We start from the raw sequence: 25,000 nt of genomic DNA, 5'->3' as shown, positions 1-25,000 counted from the left end.
CTGAAACTTTTTATCAGCTAGTATTTAGGCTAATTTAATTGTATTCTCATTTTTCCCATTAAATGCTAAAAAAGCTTTTTTATTTTCATTTTCCCTTTTCTTATTTTCATCTTTCGAAGCTCTACTCAAATAAGTGGTTGAGTCTAACAACTCAAAACGCTTATTTTTATGTTCATTGGCCTTAAGATTGTTTATATATATGATATTTTTAGACCTGAAATAGAAGTTTAAAACGTTATATCTTTCTCTAACTGATAGCTGAAATCGTCGGAACATGGTTTCATAATCGAGTAAAAAAACCAGTAAAAGAGTTCGTCTCACAAATAATTCATTTATCACCAACCATGGTTACATTATTTAAGGTACAATCAGGTACAGATTTAAATCCTTCTATCCGACCTCCTTAGCAAAAGTTTTGGCTATTAAGAAAAAATCAAAATTTTCCTTGCAGTTTTTTCAAGATTAACTTGATCATTAGTTTTAATAAATTGGGATGCAAAAATTGAATCTGTTTTTCTCGATTCTCATGTTCTGAAATATTAGAGGATTGGTCATACTTTTTGCTTAATATTTTATAATAATGACTTCTGACCTGTGTTTGTCAACATCTAATCTCCTTGTAGAAATGATTGAAAAAATTAATTTAATTGGCATACTAAATAATACCATAAAAATTTTGCATCTTAAATTTTTGGCGAAAACCAATTATTTGTAGTAAAATGCCAAAAAAGTTAAAGGTTTAAGATTAATCTTCATTTTAACCTTTTAACCGCTGATGAAATATTATGTGACTAAGCAGAGTATTCCACTAATGATTTATATGATTAAAAATAAAATATATAAAGGACATTCTCCGTTTCTATTCTGAAACGTTAACAACATGTCTTGGGTATCGCTTTGTGGAGGAAATATTCTTTTCATGATTCTACAATACAATAACTAATATTTCCTATTCTTATCGCGTTTAACATAAAAATGTTATCTGAGCTATTTTCTTTTTGAATGGCCTGACATAGTTTGAAAAGAGAGATCGACTTACGATCTGCGAGTCACGGGAGCGAAACCTCTCATCAAATATTGTCGCTTTTTCAAATGTGTCTTCATTATATGGTGACGGTTAATCACACTACTCGTTGGTAAAGAGCAGTCCAAGCCTTCGTAGTAGATGGTGTTCAGTGGTTGTCTTCCATGCAGTCTATAACTTCATAATTAGAGACAGATAACATAGGCACTCTCTGAATTGCTACGATAAAAAGAAAATCAGCGGATCACCTCATCGTGATATGGTAAGGGTTAACCTCCAAGTGATATCATTTATTTGATTATAAAAAGTAATTTTCTATCGAGGTAAATAATGATAACCTATAAACTGAAAATATTACGAATAAAATGCCGGAAACCCATTCTAAGTGAATACATTATTAAAGAAGTTTCTACACAGGTTACTTATTAAAGTTTCGTTTCGAAGAATTGAACATTTATTATGTTTTATATCCTGGAAAATATAACTAGCTAATCTTCAAATTTATTTGTACGATTTTTATACCAAATTATATTATATATATTTTATATCGTTAGGTTTTATAGTCTTATTTCTACATTAATTTAATATTAAGCATACAAATGTAAAAACGTACACACTTGTTATTGTTTTGTGTAAAATGTACACACTTGTCATAACAAAGTACGTGTAATTTGTATAAGAACAAAACCCTAATTTTGGTTTTTATTTTTACAGTTTATTTTATTTTGCTTTATCAAAAAAATTAACCCTATCTTGCAGGCTTGGTATGGACAGGTGATTAGGGTGGTCCACTCGAGGGCTCTTATAACTGTCACACCAAGCATGCTCACCCTTTCAGCGGTGAGGAAGTTATATAGTTACGATCAATTCCACTATTTGTTCGTAAAAGAGTAGCGCATGAGATTGCAGTCGGCGGTAATGACAAGCTGTCTTCTCTCTAGTCTTAACCTGTTAAATTTGGGACGGCTAGCACAGATAACCCTCGTGCAGCTGAGAGCAAAATTAAAAAAAACAACTAAGAAACATTATGTCAGGTCTTTTCTTTGAAAAACAAAACGATTAATTTTGAACTCTGGCTTGAAAATTTATGGTAAAATAATGTTGTATAATTCAGGTTTGATAATTATATTGTTTTATTCAGTGGTTAAGAAACATCTTGGAATTTTTAAAATAAAATATTAAAATTTAGATTAGATTAGGTTGTTTGTATGAATAGCATCGTCCTTATTCCAGAAAACTAAAAGTTCCAGTTTCCCTATTACTATTAAATTCGTTTAGTTTTAAGTGAGGAAATTAAAGCAAGAAAATATTTTATTTACTAATTTTAATATCATAAAACCGAGGTTTTTTTTCTCTCATATTTTGTCGACCTTTAATTAAACAACAAATAATTTCAGAATCTTAAGTGTTGTGGGTTTCTGTGTGCCCTATTTAAACGAAAGGGAAGATGACTGATATTCGTGGTATTCATCCATTGCTTTATGTTGCATCCATAATATCCCTTGAAGATTGTGTTTTCATGTTTCATCATCTAAAATACTTAAAATCAAATTGGTATTTATGAGACAGTTCTCAAAAAAACCTTTTTTTTGGGATCGTCTTTGACATAAAACTTTGTTTACAATCAGAAGGAATGTACGAGGGAGCTCATTCAATAGACCTAACTAACTACAATGTACGTTATGCAAATATAATAAAAGTTATAAGGAACATGCTCGTTATTAAATTTGACATTTTTGTACTAACTACTTCTGAATTAGTATAAACTAGTGTATTGAGACCTGTTTTACACGGGTGTATGTATTTTGTTTTATGATATCAACCAAACATAATATTTTGTTAAATTCAAAACCCTGAAGAAAATTAACTGGACCAGTCCCTGTATGTGTTTGTTGTGCAAATAATGTTTTATTATTTAAAATCAGGTAAATATAGAACTGATACTGAGCATAGATAAATGATGATTGAAATGCATCACCATATTAAATTTCAGTTAGTATTATGAATAATAAGAAAGATTTGCAACAATGGTGGTTTATCATATCAAGAAATCCATTTGAAACGAATATAAGGTAGTGACAGTTGATATAGTTATTAAAAATGTATTTATTCATGATGACGAGAAACCCTCTTGAAGTAAAAATGTATCCTGAAGACGGCTGGTATAGGTATTAAAATCAGGTACAGAATGACGTTTTGACCTTCTTAGGTCATCTTTAAGTTAACAAAATGCTACATTGACGTTATTCGTGTAACGGTAGAGGAAAGGCAGCTTGTCACCACCACCTACCCCCAACTCTGAGGCTAATCTTCTACCAACTTATAGTGGGATTGACCTTTATACTATAATGGTCTACAGCTTAAATGTCGATCATGTTTGGTGTGACAGCGATTCGAACCTACGACCATCAAATTACACGTCGACTGCCCTAACCAACAAGCCATGCTGGTCCGCCAAGTAGACGGAGAAAGTGTTTTGTAAGAAGTGTTTTGTTTTTCTAACTGTAATTAAATAATTTGGGTATATGCATTCGCTTTATATTCATGTCATTTATATTTATTTTTAACTTAACAGTTAAATAGCAAAGCCAAACTACCAACTAGCATGCAACTTCCATGGAGAAGCATGTCCCACTCATAGGAGAAGCCTTTCATACCCAAGAAGAAGACAGCCACTTCCAAGGAGAAGCCTATCAACCACTTGAACCGGCCCTTTGCCATGTACCAGAAGCCTCTTTTCATATGCATGCATCCTAGACTTCATTGTTCAGTGTCATATAGTTCGGATTTAAATTTACTGTTTCTTAAATGCCATAGAATAGTCTCAGTACTTTTAAATAGGAAATCCCAAAATCTAAAGGCATCCTGTTCCATTCAAAGGTATCTTGTGATATATAAAATTGTTCATTTCAAATAAAGAGCCCTTATTATGGGAATTGAATGTTACAGGTATATGACAGATTTGGAATCTGAATTCGATTGGCGACAGTGACGTGAACGATGCAGTCCTAAAAAGGTTGAGACAGCTTATGATTAGCAGTCTCATGAGAATTTTACTCTGAAGAGAAAACTGGAAAGAGACGTTTTTATACACTTGTTTTTCCAAGTGCAGCTATCCTAATAAGTTTTATTAACTTAGAGCTTCCGAAGTTTGTAGTATGCTAACTGTTGCAAACCAACGATATAATATTGTCACTCTGTGTTGCGTTGGTCATCTTTTATAAGCTAATGGAAGTTATTCTAGAAATTTCAGTTAAGATAAAAACGCTCGTACTTTCGTAGAACATATATTGTTGTCTCTTGTACTCGAAAATCTTCTATAAATTTTTGGAATTAGTTGAAAATTTCACAATATTTATTTAACAGTGTAAGTTACATACATTTCTAAATACACATTTAACTAAAATTAACATCTAGGTTAAAACAAGTAGATATTACTAAACCGGTAACAACAACTAGAAAAGCATTTCATAAAATGGTTTATTTTGTGAACTTATCAATGGCCTGAAACAGGTATAACACGATAAATCGAATGATAGTTTGGGATTCATATTTATGTGTTAGTATTTTAAGCAGAATGTCTTGATAAATAATTTACACGAATAAACTAGTTATACCAGTTTTTCGTACTTCTGAAATTCCTTCGTAAAACACACTTATTGTGTGAATAAAATCCCTTTCAAATAACTCTACATATAATATACTCTCCCGCTCTAGGTAGCCTAGTCTTTCATTTTAATCAACCCTCACTAATAAAGGATACAATTTCTTGATTTTCTGATCAGCCAAATAAATACATATATATCCCAGTTTACATTTTTCTATCATGTTACTGAAGACGTAAAAGCATATGTCAATTATGCAATGAACCAAAAATATGTAGCATTTTACTTTATCAATTTGTTTTCATTAGAGAGCTAATGAATATTTCTGTGTCATTATACTTTTAAATGGGTTAAAGAAAACTCTCTCAAACAGATGAACAAACATTTACGATACTTAAATATATACATAATGTATTGATTAAACATGAAGTGAAGGCTGTGTTGATATCACAGTTTTAAAAATATCTGGAGATTAACAAGTATAAAGAAAGTATCTTCTAATGTCCAAAAGATCCGTAACTAGTTCCCTCGCTGTTCCTGTTAAAATTTGTTGATATTAATGGTTGTGTACGTTGTGTGTCAGGGAAAAATATAGTCACAAGTGTCCCTATGAAAAGAGAAAAACAAACAAACAGGCGAATGGCAATAAAATTATAAATTATTTATCATTACGCAATCACGTAATATATTTTCATTAATTTCTAAAATATTTCATTGTAATTTATATTACATAATTAATGTATATCAATCTCACACACAACATGTAGTGACAGCTCTAATCCATTAATTAAGTAACTTAAATTAATTTACATCATTGCATTACTAAGAAGAAAACACTGCATTGCTAAATTTAATTTTTACCAATAACTTATTCTTTATTTAAGCTTCATTCAAAAGGATGAGTACATTTCGCTTAATAGCGAAACTTATTAGACCAGTTAGGATGCAAATAATATAAAGTCTTGATTGCTCTTGAGTGTCTCAGAGTGCAACTGTTTAAATATCATAAAAACATCGTAGTTAATTTGCGTTGTGAATTAGACATTTATTTACTTTTTTTTCACAAGCAAAAAATGATAAAAATAACAAACGCTGATCTTTAAAATACAGTAAAACAGAAAACTTCTAATTTCTAAACTAAAACGAAATCATTCGGACCTGTGAAAGAAACAGTCGCTGTGAAACAAAATGTAGCAAACCATCCCATCGAAGAAACAATACGATGGATAAATAAGAACCAGAGAAAGAAGGAAGCCGTCTGAAATAAAAAGTCATAAATTATTAGTTAAAACTCGATATGTTCACCTAGTGTATTGTAGAAAGATATCAACTTTATTTCTCATAATTGAAATCTAGAATATAACGTGGTGTTAATGAAATTACACTTTCACAAAGTAGGTTGGTCTTTAAAGAAACCATGTTTAGTTGAATAATTTCTTTATAGAAACATTTATTTAGTTTAGTTTTAGCAATAAAAAGTTGATATAATATTGTGTACTTACTGATGTAAAAATTACCATTCCAAAAATTTCAGAAGTGTATTTGAATCCAAAAACTTCAGCAACAGCAGCCGGAACACAGACAAAATCAAGAGAAAATGTAAAAGAAAGCCCACAAATCCAGATCATATACATAACTTTTCCTTTAAGAGATGTCGCCACCATAGTGAACAGTAAAACTGCCTGTACTCCCAGCAAGAGATGGCTCGTTAACTAAAATTATAATGTTATAGCTTAAAGTGACTAAAGTTAAAAAACGAATTTAAGATACAAGAAACATAAAACAATATCTATAAAGAAGGACAAAAATCATTATATATAATCCAGACATATGTTCTTATTATAAGTACACATTATTTGGTCCAGAATTTGGATTAAGTGCATGATTCTTGTACTTTCATTTCCGTGAGAAAAACAGATTACTTATCAAATCGACTGTTTAGGTGAGTAATCTGAAAGTGTTCGTATTATTATTTTATTTGCGTTAAAATAAAGTATTTTAAACACTTTTTCAAAAGAACGTTTTTTAAACAATATTTTCACTACTTCAGTATCGCTGAGTATTATTACACTGATATATTTTGTCTTCATGTAAAAAGGATAAGAATAGACAATGTTGTTATACCACAGAGCTCAGAAAAAAGTTTTATTATTCTGAACTCTCTATTTTACTACTTAACCATAAAGATTTTATACATTTAACACAATAAATATTATTTTAATAATTTTAATATCATAAATCTATCACTTCCCTTTACATGTTTTTACCTTGTAAGATATTTTGTCCTGAATTAAGCTAACAGTCACTCGGCTGAGAGTAAGAACAGCTCCACCTACACAACCAACGATAGATAGAAATGTATCGTCTTCTATAAACGTCTGTCCATATGTCTAAAAAACAGTAAAAAACTTATTTTCAAATGAAAAAAACATTCTCTCATCACTCTGGTTAGATTGTTTTAACACAGTCCTGGAGTTTTTACTTAGTTTTTAAATATAACTTCTGCTTATTTTATATCAGGTTAGAAAACTCCACTCAATGGATTCGTCCAGAGTTTGTTCCATGTCGCACAAGAAGACGGTTTATAATGACAATAAATTAATATTTTCTGAAGGTTAATCTTAGTTATGGTAGTTAATAGTTACAGATACTACTTACCTTATAAAAAACATTCACAAAAATATATGGGTAATATGAGCTAATACAAACTATTGACAAAAGATAAAATTCTTTCATTTTAAGAGCTTCTGTTGGTAACACATTAAGGTCAGCTTCATTATTTCTGTACGGTTGTCGGTCATCAATGTTCGCATTGGCTGGAGTTTCTTCCAGTGATGTAGAAAGTTTATCATTATTTATTGTTGTTTTATAGTCCAGAGTTTTTGTACTTGATTCTTTAATGCACGAATGCCTTGACGTTTTACACATATGCGTTAGTTCACTGGATACTGTTTCTTCCTGGATTAGAAATATGAATACAGTTGTTCTGTATGTATAGAAACTGACAATAGAATATAATGGAAAATAGAAGTAGAAACTCTTCTAATTTTTTAAATTAGCTGATTAAGATATAATTTTACTAAAGGTTGTTTTCTAACAAAAACACTACTTTTCGTTATTACTAAACACTGGCTGAGCCTCTTTTGATGAAAATTTAATCCCACCAACGTTTCTATATATTAGTATATACATCTATCCTCACAGCTTCGGTTCATTTGTTGCGAAATTTCTTCAAAAATTCACTGTAACTCTAATTTTTTTAACAATAGAATCTTAAATAGTGGAGAAGGAAGAAGAAAACAGGTACTACTCAATTAATGAAACACATCTGGAACACGTAGAGTAATGGCACTTATAAATAATCTTTAAAACATTTTGAGAAAAAATTGCTCGGAATAATAAAGCGTTTAAAAATGTGATGGAAATAAGCAAAGTTCTTTTACTGCTGCGTTTGGGTTTAATAAAGAATTAATTATCTTAAAAACATATCATTTTTATAAATCTTCTAGGTTTGTCTTATATATGTGACCAACGTAAAACACGATCAGAAGTTGAACGGGACATTTTAGAGCGTAAAGAGTATACATCTACAGAGGTTCAATATATACTCTTCAAAAAAAGAAACGCAAAAGGCAAAATTTGAGACATATTGTTAACAAGTTTATTCCGGGTAGTTCTGTATGACATTTGTGAAACTTTGCACATTCACTGCAGAACATCCAAGGTTTGCAAAGGCGAAGTCCACGCTCACTAGTTGAAGTTTAACGTCACTCAACCTCATTAACGAGTATGCCCCCCGTGAGCATCAATAACTGCTTGGCATCTCCTGCCGATGGAAGCGATGAGATGACGAATCACATCCTGTGGAATGGCTGTCCACTCAGCCTGCAAAGCTGCTGCAAGCTGAGGTAGAGTCTGCGGTTGAGATTGTCGCCGTCGCAGACGTCGGTCCAACTCGTCCCAAAGATGTTCGATGGGGTTTAAATCCGGTGTTCTGGAGGGCCAGGGAAGAACGTTGATGTTGTGGTGTCTCAAGAAGACAGTGGCGAGTCGGGCTGTGTGAGGACGGGTGTTGTCATGTTGAAAAACGTCGTTGACTTTCACCTTGATGGGTTGCACATGGGGCCTAAGAATCTCGTCGAGGGTTTCGTACGGTCTGATCGGAAATCCGACGCAGCCCTGGTATGCTTGAGGCAGTAGACGTCGCAATGGTGGTCCTATCCCGAAGGTGACGTAACCGGATGAAGCGATCTTGTGCGGGCGTGATCACACGAGGTCTGCCAGATCGTGGACGGTCACGAGTTGATCCATGTTATTGGTGACTATTTCATAGCCTTGTGATGGTGCTTGGTTGGACATTCACAACTCTGGCAACGTCTGATCGAGATTCGCTTGCTTCCAAGCGACCAATGGCGTTGTTGCGTTGTGCTTCATTCAGTCTTGGCGTAAATGTATTTCGTGTCGGTGGCTTAACACTGAGCTATGGAAACCGAGAACCCGTCACTTTTATAGGAATTTTGCACATGTTGCCCTTGCAGAACATGCAAATCTCTCAAACAAATTTATTGGACACGCATGAGTTTTGGCGAAAAATCCGATGTTTTTCTCCGTTTTCAAAGTGCACAACTTTTATTGTCATTTTGGTCTGACAATCAGTGCCTTAACACGTGTAACATCACATACTCTGAGCTTGTAACGTTATCACATATATTTCTCTTTAAAATAACAAAAATATCCCTTTTGCCTTTCTTTTTTGAAGATTTGTTTGTTTGTTTGTTTTGGAATTTACACAAAGCTACTCGAGGGCTATCTGTGCTAGCCGTCCATAATTTAGCAGTATAAGACCAGAGGGAAGGCAGCTAGTCATCCCCATCCACCACTACCTCTTGGGCTACTCTTTTACCAACGAAGAGTGGGATTGACCGTCACATTATACACCCCCACGGCTGAGAGGGCGAGCATGTTTAGCGCGACGCTATATACATATATACGTTACATACATTTCTAAATATATATTTAAGTAAAATTAACATCTATATTATAACAAGTAGGTATTACTAAACACGCTACAACAACTAGAAAAGCATTTCTTAAAATGTGTTATTCTCTTAGCTTTTCAATGGCATGAACCGCTATAAAACGATAAATCGAATGATAGTTTGGAATTCATATTAATGTATTAGTATTTTAAGCAGAATGTCCTGCTAAATAATTTACATGAATAAACAAGACATACCAGTTTTTCGTACTTCTGAAATTCCTTTGTAAACAAATACTTACTGTGTGAATAAAAGGACTTTCAAATAACTCTACATATAATATACTCTCCTGTTCTGTGTCGCCTAGTCTTTCTTATTAGGAACCCTCACTAATCTTCTTCTGCATGTGTCAAATCTGCGGCAGACATCGACGACTATGGCATGCCAGACTTTTCTGTTGTCAATCCTTCTTATCAACTCGATGTTGTTCATTGAGTTCTTGGTGACATAGTTATTGAGGCTGTCGATATATTTAGTTCTTTAGCACCCTCTGCTTTTTCTACCTTCTATTTTTCCACATAGCATCTGTTTCTCTATCCCATTCTTCCTACAGATGTGTCCTAGAAATTTCATTTGTTTCTTTCTTATAGTTTTCATGAGGGACCTTTTGTATCCTGCCAGTTCCATGACTTCCACATTTGTTTTTCTTTCAGTCCATGATATTTTCCTCACTAATACAGGATACAATTCCCTGCAATTTATATAAATAAGTAACAGTGGTTAATTTATTATATATTGGATTAAGAGTTAATAATTTAAACAACGTGATTTGCAAATAGTACAGGAAAGTAAGTTAGATTCTGAGATCACTATATTAATATCGAAATCTGGGTGAGTAAATAACATTTTAAAATACATATATACTGTTGTATCAAGCGTTAATGTCTAAATAATTTAATTAAAATTAACTTTTAAATATTAATTAAACATTCCTCAAAATACATCGTATATGATTGATATCTTTGATATTATAACTTATATAACACCATGTTTAACTATTTATCTAGAGAGTAGACATTTTTTACATAAATATTTTAACTAAATAATTCTCGAAGCTGCCCAAATCTCTTGCTCTATTTATGTTTTAAAATTATATTTAGCATTCCGTTTGTTTCTTTATTTTTTGAATTTCTACACGAGGTCTATTGAATAATCTTCAATGAACACACCGATTTTTTCTGCACGTTTGGTATTTGTCATTTCTCTTCTGGGAGCCACACAACTGTTGGAAACAGTAAGGTTATCCGCAGACACAGCTTCGTGTGGCGATTGAAGTCATTCACATTCGTCAACAATCAACGCAGGACTGACACGAATATACATCCTTCTATTTGCTTCAAACATGTTATGGAAAGATAGATAAGACAATATTATACGAAAGCTTTACTTAATAAGATTCTTTATACTTTTACAATTTCGACGTGCAATTTACTCTGAGTCTATCAGCACTGGTACAGGCGGTAGTAGGAAGCTAAAACTAAAATATATTAAATACCAAATTGTTTTCAAACACCAACAGAATTTTATTACTATCTATCTTTCCAGACGTTTTTGATCCAGCTAGTAACTAGTAAGTTTCTAAAAATTTGAATACAATGATAAGATATTGCATACAAAGATAAGTGCATTGCACTCGTTTCTCTAAAGAAGGAAATGTCTTATTCAATTTTTTTGGTGAATTTAATGCACTGACATCACAAGCAGAACACTTAATTTACAGTCCCTGTTTCGAATTGAAGAGAATAGATAGTTTAATCCAAACACATATTATTCCAGTAGTTACACAATCTCACTAATTGTCCTTAACGTTTAATACGTTAGATGTCAACGTCAATAGTATCTTATCAATGAAAATAGACAAGAATGTATAACAATATGTCAATCACACAATATTTGTGATATTCATTGATGAAGACGTTGTGAACACTATAACAGAATTCCTGGCGCCGAATTAGATGCAACATTCACATTAATGGTTCGTCTTCTTATGGAGAGTGCCAAGTTTACAGACTTCCATTACTAAAATCCTGTATTCGATTCCCCGTAGTGGACATAGCAAAAAGCCCAATATGGCTTTGCTCTAAGACAAGCAAACAATTTTTTTTTTGTTTTGTATGGGGCTAAGATATAGATATTATTAGACCCATTATCATACACAAGCCACTAATGCCACTGTGAGGTCACTTGCATTGTTTGGAGCAAATTCATTCCATTATTAATAATGTGTCAAATTATGTAATGTTTAGAATTACGACAAACAAAGTAAAAAAAAAAAACATTTAATGGTTTGGTTTGTTTTGAACTGAGCACAAAGCTTTTATTTTTTGTTTGTTTGTTTGTTTTTGTAATTTCGCTGTAAGATACAAGAGGGCTATCTGAGCTAGCCGTTCCTAATTTAGCAGTGTAAAACTAGAATGAAAACACCAATTATCACCACCCACCGTCAACTCTTGGGTTACTCTTTTACCAACGAATAGTGGGAGTGACCGTTACATTATAACGCACCCATGGCTGAAAGGGCTACCATTTTTAGTGCGACGGGGATTGGAACCCGCGACCTTCAGATGGCGAGTCAAACGCCTCAACCCACCTGGTTATGATGGGCTCCAAGTACAAAGCTACACAATGGACAAACTGTTCTCTGCCCACCACGACTATTGATACCTGGATTTTAGCAGTGTGAGTCCGCATACATACCGTTAAATTACTGGGGGACTTATTTAATGGACCTAACTAACGACAATGCAAATTGTGCAAATATAATAAAAGTTATAAAGAACATGCTCATTGCTAAATTAGATATATTTGTACAAATTCTTCTGAAATAGTATAAACTGATTTACTAAGACCTCTTTGAAATTGGTGTGTGTTAAACTTTGTTAAACTCAAAACCCTCAGGTAAATATGGCATTGATGCTGAATATAAAGAAATGACAATTAAAATACATCACCATGTTAAACTTCAGTTAATATTATGAATAAAGAAAGATTTGCAACATTATTGCTTATGAAATTAAGGAATCATTTCAAGCGAATATAAAATCGTGACAGTTGATATAGTTATTAAAAATGTAGTAATTCGTGATGACGAGAAGCTTCTATAGATATTAAAATAAAGTTTAGAATGACGTTTTCACCCTCTTAGATCTTCTTTAAATTAACAAAAAAGCTACATAAGCGTTATTCGTCAATAATTTAGCAATGTAAGAACTAGAGAGAAGGCAGCTAGACACCATCCCATACCGCCAAGTGTGTTTTGTAAAAGGAAAAGTATATATGTATATATAAGTTTACTGTAAAATCATATTTTCTAACTGTAATTAAATAATTTCGGAGTCTGCGTTTACTTTCTATTCATGTAACGTCCCACTCCTAGGAAAAGCTTCTCATTCCCTAGAACATGCCAACCACTTCCAAGTAGAAGCCTCTCAACCGCTCAAATAAACCTTTTACCATGTACCCGAAGCTCCATGTCATATACATTACATTCTAGACATTATTGTTCAGGGTCATATAGTTTTGAGTTGAAATAACTGTTTCTGAAATGCCATAGAATGGTTTGAGTACCTGTTTAATAGGAAATGCCTAAATCTAAAGTCATCCTGTTACTATCAAAGGTATTTTGTAGTATATATAATTGTTCATTTCAAATAAATAGCCCTTATTATGGGTATTGAATGCCATAGGTATTTGACAAATTTGGAATCTGAGTTTGATTGGCGACAGTGACGTGAACGATGCAGTCCTAAAAAGGTTGAAACAGCTTATGATTTGCAGACTTATGAGTAATTTTACTAGAAAGAGACGTTTCGACATACTTGGTTTTCCAAGTGCAACTATGCTAATAACCGTTACTAAGTTACAGATTACAAAGTTTATAGTGTGCTAACTGTAGCAAGCCAAGAATATAAAACTGATACTCGGTGTTGCATTGATTATCTTTTTTTTAAGCTTGATGGGAGTTCTTCTAGAAATTTTAGTTAAGGCAAAAATACCTGTAAAACATACTTTGTTGTCTCTCGTACTAAAAAATCTTCGACAAATTTTGGGAAATAGTTGGGAATTTCACAATATATATTTAACAATGTAAGTTACATGCATTTCTAAATATATATTTAACTAAAATAAACATCTATATTAAAACAAGTAGATATCTCTAAATCCGTAACAACAACTAGAATTTTTTTTTTTTTTTAAATAGGATATTCTATAGCCTGAAACGGGTATAACACAATAAATCGAAGGACACTTTGGGATTGATATTAATGTGTTAGAATTTTAGGCAGAATGTCTTGCTAAATAAACTAATTATACCAGTTTTTCGTACTTCTGAAATTCCTTGGTAAACAAATACTTACTGTGTGAATAAAAGGCCTTTCAAATAACTCTACATATAATATACTCTCCCGCTCTCTGTCTTTCTTATTGGGAACCATCACTAATAAAGAATACAATTCGCTGCAATTGTACAAATAAGTAACAGTAATCAATTTATTATATATTGGATTAACAGTTAATAATTTAAACAACGTGATTTATAAATACTACACAAAAGTAAGTTAATAGCTTTTGTTCCAAATGATTCCGAAATTACTATATTAATATATAAAACTGTGTGAGTGAAAATATACATACACTATTGTATCGAGTTTTAATGTCTGAATCACTTAATTAAAATTAACTCTTCAATATTCACTAAACATTCCTCAAAATACATGTTATATAATTGATATGTTATATACCAGAAAATATATAAAGAATATAAAATCTTCACTTCAATATTTTTAACCACAGAATTCTCGGATCATATGTTGTTTTCGATAATATCGTAGAACAGAAGTCAAACGATAAGAATCACAAAAAAATAAATATAGAAGTTTAATCATCAGCAAGTTTATAATGCATGATATCATTTGACTTAGAGTATATCAGGTTCTGACAAACCAGGATTTTCTACAAGTTTTCTGAAAGACGTTATAAATACAGTGAAATAATCACTTTTAAAACAATAACTTTCAATAGATTCATAGCAATGTTTGTATATGATACATAATGATAATACATGAAGATAGTTAGTAAAAAGAAACAGCTGATATCCAGAGAAAATCATTTTAATTTTCAATGTTTCATCCTATGGTCTCATCACATCGCAAACACCTTACTGAACACAAGCCCTGATTAACCCTGAGTTTGCAGCTCTGTCCACTGATATCGAAGGATATGTGAGACTCAGTTATCTATTTATGTATATATAAATATACGTACACTGTCATATTCCTCTCACATATTAGTTGCCTTGGTATCAATTTTTGTGTAAATATCCGTAATCATTTTAAACTGTATTTTCTGTTACTGTTGGTTATAAAATGGTTAAGCGTGACAAAAAGAGAAACTGTTCAGATGAAAGTTGATTAAAGAATTGAAATATTTTCTACATCACAGATAAATAATCGTGAAAAGTTGTTTTGTAACAACAATGAAATCTTTATAACTAGAAATGTCTGAAACTGTATAGAGAATCTCAAACTTATTCATGAGGGTAGTTTTCACAGAAAAAATATTATTTCTATCTTTCGTGGAAACGACAAGTGGAAGTAAAAAACTCACGTCAGTACGAAATATAAAAATGAAAAGAACCACATAATGTTTTATACTTTACATAACGTTTTATAGTAATACACAAATAGATACTGCTAAAAACAAACATTTAGTGTTGAAAAGGTTTCTGTTAGTGATAAAAACAAATTATAAGATTGCATGATACTCTATCGGGTATTATTTGGCATTTCATTTATTTCATTTGTAACTGGGTTGAAACTTTTGTGATATCTTAAAAATGAATTAGATTAGCTACCTTATGCCCACCATCAGTACACGATGAATGTACTCAAGTAAAGTAATTGGGGTTTGTAAATCTAGAAGAATAGAGGCAAGAGTTAATTATTTGTATCATTATTCCAAAATATTACCAGAACTCCACTTTAATCCAGCACTGCAACCACGAATATCAAAATCTGGTTTTCAGCGTCTTAAGCCCACAGAGTAATCGTTGATTCATGGGGGTTACACGTATTTTATAATTTATTTTTCATTCTTACTTTTAAATTTCAGAAAGAAATCGCAGATATGTCGAGAACATCACAGCAAAATATCTGAAAATAGTTCAATTATTTATTCGCTGAAAGAAAATATTATTACATAAAGAGTATTTGATAAAACAAAACATGGGAATACGTCAGTATATACACTGACTGTGTTTTATCTGTCTCTTACGTTTTTGTTTATTTTTCATAGTTGATTTGATTTATACAAAGATTCGTCTAAAGTATGTTATACTTTGCGTTTCCTTTCCACAAGATATTTAACATTAACATACTCTTGTTTAGTGTTTTACTTTGATGATACAAATAAAAAAAGTAATTTCACTGACTGCTTAATGCATCAGAAAACTTTAAACGTATTAACTATTACTAGTGTTGGAGAAGAGACCTCGTCAGCACCTGAGATGGCAGATTTCAGGTGACTAACATATAACATATTCTCCTTTGCTTTAAACTATGACTTTTATCATTTCCATAACCCGAAAAGTATCTAAATGTTAATAACATAGGAATAATCAGTGTCGGTATACGGAAGTTCTTTGAACTGATTTCCTAGTTTTGTTAAACCAAAATCAGTTTTCCAGCACTTAAAATTTATTATTTGCACTTGCAATTTTAATTTTTCACATAATCTTTTGTTCTGCTGTTATTATCTCCAATGCTATACAAAACTTTATGTCTGAGAGATAAAGGTTGCCCAACAGCATTTTAAAAGTATTGTGCGTGTCTGTACAGGTGGATCAAATTCAAACCTTTCCATAAATCTCCAGTTAAAAATAATTTAATAAATTCTATAGAATTTTTGAATTCACTCTTTTTACCTCAGTTAAGATAAGTATGTAAGAAATTGTTAATGAAGACACCAATAGACTTCAACGAGAGAACTTCTACATTTCGAAATTGAAAACAATATGTCCTTATAAATTGAACCAATATTTTAATAACTCTACTGCTTTAAATTTAAGTAATAATTATTGTATTGTTAATTTTTGTTTAAAGATGACTGTTTTCATAAAAGTAAGAAAAATAGAGGCAAAGAAACTAATATATTCAAATGGGTTTATTTATCAGAATTTTGTAGTAATCTTAACAAAATAAGAACATTAATGATAAGTTTTTGATTTTGGACGCGATAATACAAAACATGTATTTGTATATATTATAAAATATCTTTTAAAAGTCAGTGGTTTATTACGTTTAGAAAAAGAGAAACCATAAATTAAACATTCATATTTGCTAATTAATTTTAGGCGCAAAGAATTCAGTGAGTTTCAAATTTCAAAAAATTTTTGATTAAACTATAAAAAGTAATATCTTTTATTGTAAAAATTAAAGCCTACCATCAGTAATAAATACGAAGTTTCAACTGGTCCACCACTATATAATGTGGAGTGATAGCCAATGTATCTCCACAGAAATGTTGTTCATACTTCTGCAGTTATCTCGTGAACCAAAAACACCTTTTATATCCCACATTACAGCTGGTACCTTGGGATCCTTTCAATTTGTTTCGGCTCGTTTTTGGTCATAAAATCTATTATTAAAGTTTTTAAACTAATTTAAATGTAGATGAAAATAATAAATTACCTTGTGAATGTGAACATCTTTTATTTTTTGATACTTTACACAAACATATTATTACTTGTATTTTGAAAATTTAAAAAATAAAATATTACATGAAATACTCAAAAATTATCTAAATACACAATAGCCACAAAATGTGATAAGAATAATATCATAAAATCTATTGAAAACAATAATGATGAATATATTTTAAAACGAAACAATATTACATTTTATCCACCGAGATGGTTTATGTAAAGGAAGTTGTAGTTAGTTGAAAGGTCAAAATTTAACTGATTTTAGCGTTGTGAGTCAGCAGACATACCGCTGAGCCACTGGGGAGCGAAAGTAAACTATCTCTTACAAAATTAAAGAAATACTTTACAGATTTATGAATTCATCTGTTAAAAAATAAAATTCAAGAAATACAAGAAAATTCTCATTGATAAGGCTAATTGTAATATTGGTATCATTTATAAAAGGTTTTAAACATTATGATAAAAGAAATCAATAGAACAAAAAATTTAAACTATTAACCAATCAAAAGATACAGTAATTAACAATCACATGAAGGTTTATAATAAACTTTAGTATAAGCAAATTATTATCTAGATTTATCTTTTGTTTATGCTATTCCTAAATTCAAAATCTACAATTATATTTAGATTTATTTCTAATTCAATAAAAACAATTACTAAATAAACGGCCATTTTTTGAATGTTTCTTTATGAATTTCACGCAAAACTACACGACGGCTCTCTGTGCTATCCGTCCCTAATTTGTTGTGTAAGACTAGAGAGAAGGCAACTAGTCATCACCATCCACCGCCAACTCTTGGGCTTCTCTGTTACCAAAGAACATTGGGAGTGACAGTCACGTTATAACGTCATCGCAGATGAAATGACGAGCATGTTTGGAGCGACACGGATTGGAGCCCGCGAAATTCAGATTATGAGTCGCGTGCCTTAACCCACCTGGCCACGCTGGGCTATACCATTAAATAAATTACTTAATATTTTACTTGTTAAAATTAAAAACAAAAGTGTTAATAATATAAAAACCTACCTTTTTGGATAATAAAAAATAACCAACTCATTTTGAGTTATCTACGAAATTGTGAACAAATAAATAATATTCAAACATTTAATTTTACTACACTCTACACCACAACTCCATTAAAATATTTAATCTTTGTTTTAAATTCATCAAAAGTTCTGTTATCCTGTTATTAAACTGCAGGAAAAAAGATTAAGCTACAAAAACATGAAAGATATATTAAGTGTATGTATCTACAATAATTATATATTTTTAATAACAAGTTTTTAAAGAAGTAATAGTCCCAATGGGAGTTAATTTTTCTACTTGTACAGCAAATCTATATCTTTAATACTATGACAATAGATTTATTTAAAACTATACAATTTCAAACATTTTTATCTTAACTTACAGATATATAGATGATTTAATTAGTATAAATAATTCTCTAATAAACAATGTAATTAACACTCTTTATCCAGCAGAGTTAGAAACTGAAAATACTTCACCATCTAATACCAAAGCACATTATTTAAAATTATAAATTAAAATTATTGCTAAGGATATCAATATATATATATATTTATAAAAAAAAGTATTTTGCTTTTATAATTTATGGTATACCATCTTTTAATAGTACGATACCGCACTCTTCTGTTATAAGCATGTTACTTTGCAATTACTAAGATATTGTAAAATTTGTTATAAATTACAATAATATATCTGTAATGTTAAAATAAGGATAATAAAGTTTAAGATCGAACATTTGAACATTTATTAGGTTTTATATCTTGGAAAATATAATTGTCTAATCTTCAAATTAATTTGTACGATTTTTATACTAAATTAAATAAAATATATTCTATATATGTTTTTAGTCTTATTTCTACACTAATTTATCATTACGCATATAAATATAAAAACGTATACACTTCTTATTGTTTTGTACGTAATGTATACACTTCTTATTCTTTTGTACATATGTACATAATGTATACACTTGCAGTAACAAATTACATTTAATTTGTATAAGTAAGAATCTCTAATTTTGCTTTTTATTTCTACTTCTAATTTTATTTTGCTTTATCAAAAAATTTTAACACTATTTTGAAGGCTTGGTATGGTCAGGTGGTTAGGGCAGTTTCTTCGTAATCTTGGGATCCGAGGGCTCAAATTCCTGTCACACCAAGTATGCTTATCCTTTCAGCGGTGGGGAAGTTATATATTAACGATCAATTCCACCTATTTGTTCGTAAAAACAAAGCCCATGAGACGACGGTCGGTGTTAATGACTAGCTGTCTTCGCTATAGTCTTACACTGCTAAATTAGGGACCGCTAGCACAGATAACTCTCGTGTAGCTGTAAGCGAAATTTAAAAAAACAACAACAAAGAAACCCCATCTCATGTCTCTTCTTTGTAAAACAAAACCGTTTAATTTAGAATTCTGGCTTGAAGATTTATTATAAAAAAATCTGTTCTATATCTCTGGTGTGATAATCATATTGTTTTATTCTGTTGTTAAGAAACATCGTGGAACTTTTTAAAATAAAACACTAAAATTTCCACGTTCACATATAAAAATTCTAAAATATTTAACTTAAATTAAACTATCATTGATTCGTGTCTGATTAAGTTGTTGGAATAAATAGCATCGTCCTTATTCCAGAAAACAAAAAGTTCAAGTTTCCCTATTGCTATTAAATTCGTTTTGTTTTAAATGAGGAAAATAAATTATGAAATTTCTATTTACTAATTTTAATATCATTAAACCAAGTGTTTTTTCTCGTATTTTTTCATCCCTCAATTCAACAACAAATGATTTCAGAATCTTAAGTGTTGTGGGTTTCTGTGTGCCCTGTTTAACTGCAAGGGCAGATAACTGATATAAGTGGGATTCATCCACTGCTTTATGTTGCATCCCTAATATCCCTTGATGATTGTGTTTTCACGTTCCATTGTCTAAAATAGTTAAAATCAAATTGGTATTTTTGAGACAGTTTTAAAAAAAACCTCATCTTGTTTTTTTCTTTAATATAAAACTTTGTTTACAATAAGATAGAATGTAATACACGATAGTTAAATGTTTAGTTAATGTTAAAAGCAGGATACAGTTTGATCAATTGTTACAGTATGTTTGTTATTCAAGTCCAATGATGTACATCATCAGCCTTCATAGTTCAAGTCAAGTATTCCTGAAAACGAAAGTCTACAGATTACGTAAACTCTAACAGCCAAATATATTTCTACCGAAGGAAAACTAAAAAAGTGAACTTTGTGACTGGATATTAACAATACTGCTTGCTTTAAATTTTAATATGAAGGTGTTTTCTAAACATAATGTTATATCTATACATATTAATTTTATATTTGGCATCTATTTAAAGATACAATCTTAAAAAAGAAGTTGCCATACGATACTTTACCCACCTACACAAATATTTACTCACTAGCATATTTTTGTTACTACAACTTTGATGCGTATTTAAACACGCTCATTTTCATGCCTATTTTCAAATATTTTAATTTCTCAGCAAGGGCTCTGAAACGAATGCAGGAAAAACTTATGAACGTACTACTTGATTGAGTAATGAGTAGCAAAAAAAAACAACAATAATTCTCTCTTTATCAGTAAATAACTTTGGTAACTATGCTTTAAATAAACTCAATATTCACTGAATTTCTTAAATTTGGAGAAAATAAGAAATCGGAGAAAAAACTCTTTTGCAATTGGGATATAAAATATATAAATAATCCAAATTTCAGGTAATAAATATTGCCTTACAAGGATTGCTACTACCAATGCAACACAATATCAGTGCTATTGATTATTTCAATGAAATAAAAAAGCGTGTTAATTTAATAATACGTGAAAATTCAATGTGCACTAAATAAAACGTGAGTTAATATTTCAATACGACTAAACTACATAGTTGAACGAAATGATGAAAGGAACTTCAAACGAACAGTAATCAAAACCACAGCAAAATTTTCTATCGCATAATGTACATAAACTAAAAATAGTAGAGCGTAGAACTCAAATTCATTTACCAGAACACTAAAATAGATTAAAAGTGACGATTAATTTTCACTTCATAAAACCCAAACATTTTTTAGTATACCCTCTATTTCAGTAAAAAGGTGTCGTTTTCTTTGAATGAAATTTCTAATGACGTCTCTATATTATTACTAAACTTACCGAGTTTTGTTAATTACAACTGTATATGTCATTATATATTATAACTATTGACATACATGAATTAAACAGACCTGTTCCCATTGTTTCTATCAGTCATTATTATTATTACATATAAATACAATCATACATCTCACCAAAAAACACAAGAACCAATAATCACGCTCCAGGGACGTCCAATGAAAGAACCTAGTTTGCCTCCAAAGTAAAACAATGAACATGTAGAGATAAATGCATAGAAAATCCAGCTTGTTTCTTCATATGTTGTGTCCTTCTTGACTCTTTGTTTCAGGTAAGAAGTTATGTAAGGAGTAATGTTTCCAAATGTTAGTATTGTACCGAGTGCCAGATAAATCAGGAAACATCCAATAACTCTCACCAACGTCCGAACCTCCATTCTGCTATTTATTTATACGAATAAAAAAAGTACTTTATTGTTTTCACGAAATTAAGGAAATATTATCCATAGTTATGCAATTCTATGATATACAGCACTTACCTAATCACATCATACAACTGCAACTGTAAAAAGTGTACTGAATATTTGGTCTTATATGTCTTGCCATTACTTAAAGCAATTATTCAGTATTATAGACCCTCCAGTGGCATAGTGATATGACTGAAGACTCATAGTTATAGAAAAAGGGTTTCAATACCCGCGGTGTTCAGAGCACATATAGCCCATTGTGTAGCTTTTTTGCTAAGTTCCAAATAAGAATGTATACCACAAATTTTATTCCTGATAGTATGTGTTATTTCTTAATTGCTTATGTTCTAAAAATACAGAAAATGACCAATATTCTCTTCAAACTTCTGTGCTGGTTAATCAAAAAAGGAGCAAACTTGCTCATTTTCATTTATATAAGGTCTGAATAATACAACATATGAATTAAGATTTACATGTATTTAAACTAAAGTTATACAAAAACGAACAAAAATGTTTAGAAGTGTGTAGTGTTTCGGGATTTGCGACTGTAATGTAAATCACTTTTACGTATTAGCCTCCAAATATAGTTCCATAATGTTTTCGTTATACGCTCACAGGTGACAAAAGCAAAGTTTGATGAGAAAAATAGGTATTTACCATTTACTTACGCATAAGCAATTGGGAAATAACACTTTTTACCCAGGAACAATAAAAAGTAAAAATTTTGTTACATAATGTAATCAGTCAATCAGTGTCATAAAATTACACACATAAAAGGATTAATAAAAATGACGTCAAAAACGTACTATGTTAACGCCAAAAACAAATAATATGAAAGGCAATAAATTCTTTAATGCTTACTAAAAGTTATTATACTTCCAACATCACTCAGTTTCAATGATATAAAAAACTTCTTCCTTCTCGAGTTTAGGTCTTGGTAGATTGTAAACAAGGCTAAGTATTCTATAATAAAATTTTTTATTCTTTTGTTGTATAATAACTGTACTAATAGTATCTCATGATTGTTAAAGGCTGAAGAATTACAAGGCATCATTTCGAATGTTATAACTTTCAATGTGCTCCATGGAAGCGGAAAATTTTATATAACGGCGTATTTAGGACCTCATCTGATCCAGAAACAATATCAAACGCTAATTCACACATCATTAGATGATCTATGAATACTTTTGTTTAGATAAATTGTGTGAGGTTTACCTCATTTGCTTCACATACTTTTCTTAGAACTAAAGTTGAGATCAACGATTGCGTGATCCTAACATAATATCGAATAATAAAAAACATGCAACACATGATACATCTGGCTTATTTTAGTACGTGTAACTATTTAGTCAATCAAAGGTTTAGAATAAATAGAAAACCAGCATATATAAAACTGAAATTAGGAAAGTGGTATCTTACAAAAGTAAATCAGAAATATATTAAGTGATTGTAAACAGTAGATATTTTTTAACTTCGTGTAATTAGTAAAGTAACTACGAAACGAGATTAAAGAGTAAAATTTGTAATGTTTATACTGTAACTGTTCTGAATTACTTTCCACAACAAGTATAAATATATCAAAAAAAGCTACTTACAGAGTCCAATATTGTTTCTTCCTTTTTTTAAAAAATATTTAGGACAAAAAGTAATAATTATTTTAACCGTCACAGAAAATATGATACATGAAACCTAAGAAACGCTATTATTTCACACAGAGGAAAATAACTTTTAATCAAAACTATTTTTATACTTGTATGACAACTGTTCTATTTGTGTGCATGCGCATTCATGTTTTAGAACAGATGGCTTGAAGCATTAGTGTAAGTGTAATCTTGTTTATTGTTTTAAAGTTATGGACCCAACCAAGACAGGAATGATGTAGGCATTTTTGTATGAATTGGTCTTGTTGGAAAAGTACTTTTCTATCATATACAAAACAATAATTCACATTCCGTGATGACAAGAAAACTGACGTCAAGAGAAAAAGATATATGTAAAACTCCTGGTATGGGTTGAGAAAATTTTATGTAGAGAAGCAAATAACGTTTCGATCTTCTTCGGTCATCGACAGGATCATAAATAAAGAAAGAGGTAACTGATCCGTATCTCAACACATGTTTAAGGGGTTGTGTAATTGAGTGTAGGAATGTTCAGGACGTGCGTAAATGTTTGATTATATTTATTAATATAGGTATGAAGGTGTTCCTTTGTGTTGGTTTATCTTAGGCTTCAGTTGTTGGATAAGTAAGGTTTCTTTAATTTTTGTCAGGAATGTATTTTTGTTTATTTGGTAATTCAGTGTTTTTTATGTTTATATTGTGTTTATTTGATTTGCAGTGTTCGAAAACGTGTGAAGGTGACTTTTTGTGTTCTTTGAATCTGGTTTCCATTTTTCTACTTGTTTCTTCAATATAGAAGTCGTGGCAGTTATCATATTGTATTTTATAAATAATGTTGGTGTGGTGTTTGTCTCTGTAGGTTTTACAAAGTATAGACCTTAGTTTTGTGCCTGGTTTTGAATAAATTTGGAATCAACTGGAATGTCATGTTTTGTTACTAGTTTCTGCCAAATGTTGGTTATTTTCCTGCTGATGTCGGGAATATATGGTATGCAGCAGTATATGGTTTTGTGATTTTTTTTATTCTTGGGATATATTTACTTTTGTTATTTAATTTTGCTTCTTGTCTAGGTGTGTGCGTGTAATGTTTTCTACGATTTGTGAAGAAAACTTATTGATGTTCATAAAGTATTGTTTTATATTGTCTAATTCGTCGTTAATTTTATCTGGTAAACATAGTTTTATGGCTGTGTTTATTTGATTTCTTATTATGTTGAGTGTTTGTTTTGTTTCATGTGCTGAGTCCTAACAAATGTATAATCAAGCATGGGTGATTTTTTCGGTGGATTCCTTTTTTAAACTGTGTATCGGTTCTTGTAATTTTGAGGGTAAGAAATGAAATTTGATTACTTTCTTCCTGTTCACATATGAAGTTAATGCTGGAATGAAAAG

The 25,000-nt window shown here is 30.8% G+C and overlaps 1 protein-coding gene across 1 annotated transcript; it reads right to left on the bottom strand.

Moving 5' to 3' along the window:
* Window positions 1–4,508: 4,508 nt before the first annotated feature.
* On the bottom strand, window positions 4,509–10,353 carry LOC143257980 (uncharacterized). Its single transcript, XM_076517028.1, has 4 exons — window positions 6,897–10,353; window positions 6,132–6,341; window positions 5,788–5,887; window positions 4,509–5,236 (listed from the first exon to the last, which is right to left on the bottom strand). Exons 2-4 carry the CDS (start codon window positions 6,291–6,293, stop codon window positions 5,127–5,129), a joined length of 372 nt encoding a protein of 123 aa, XP_076373143.1. The 5' UTR covers window positions 6,294–6,341; window positions 6,897–10,353; the 3' UTR covers window positions 4,509–5,126.
* Between the last annotated feature and the right edge of the window lie 14,647 nt (window positions 10,354–25,000).

The sequence above is a fragment of the Tachypleus tridentatus genome, chromosome 7, assembly GCF_004210375.1.
Source record: "Tachypleus tridentatus isolate NWPU-2018 chromosome 7, ASM421037v1, whole genome shotgun sequence".
NCBI lineage: Eukaryota > Metazoa > Arthropoda > Merostomata > Xiphosura > Limulidae > Tachypleus > Tachypleus tridentatus.
Note: the sequence above shows the minus strand (reverse complement) of the source record. Positions and strands in the feature narration are given on the sequence as shown.

Excerpts from the sequence above, each read along its gene's own strand:
- LOC143257980 (XM_076517028.1), bottom strand. The coding sequence starts at position 6,293 with ATGGTGGCGACATCTCTTAAAGGAAAAGTTATGTATATGATCTGGATT. Across the intron at positions 5,888-6,131 it reads GAATGGTAATTTTTACATCA|ACGGCTTCCTTCTTTCTCTG; the intron begins GTAAGTACACAA and ends TTTTTATTTCAG. Across the intron at positions 5,237-5,787 it reads AGCGACTGTTTCTTTCACAG|GGACACTTGTGACTATATTT; the intron begins GTCCGAATGATT and ends CTCTTTTCATAG.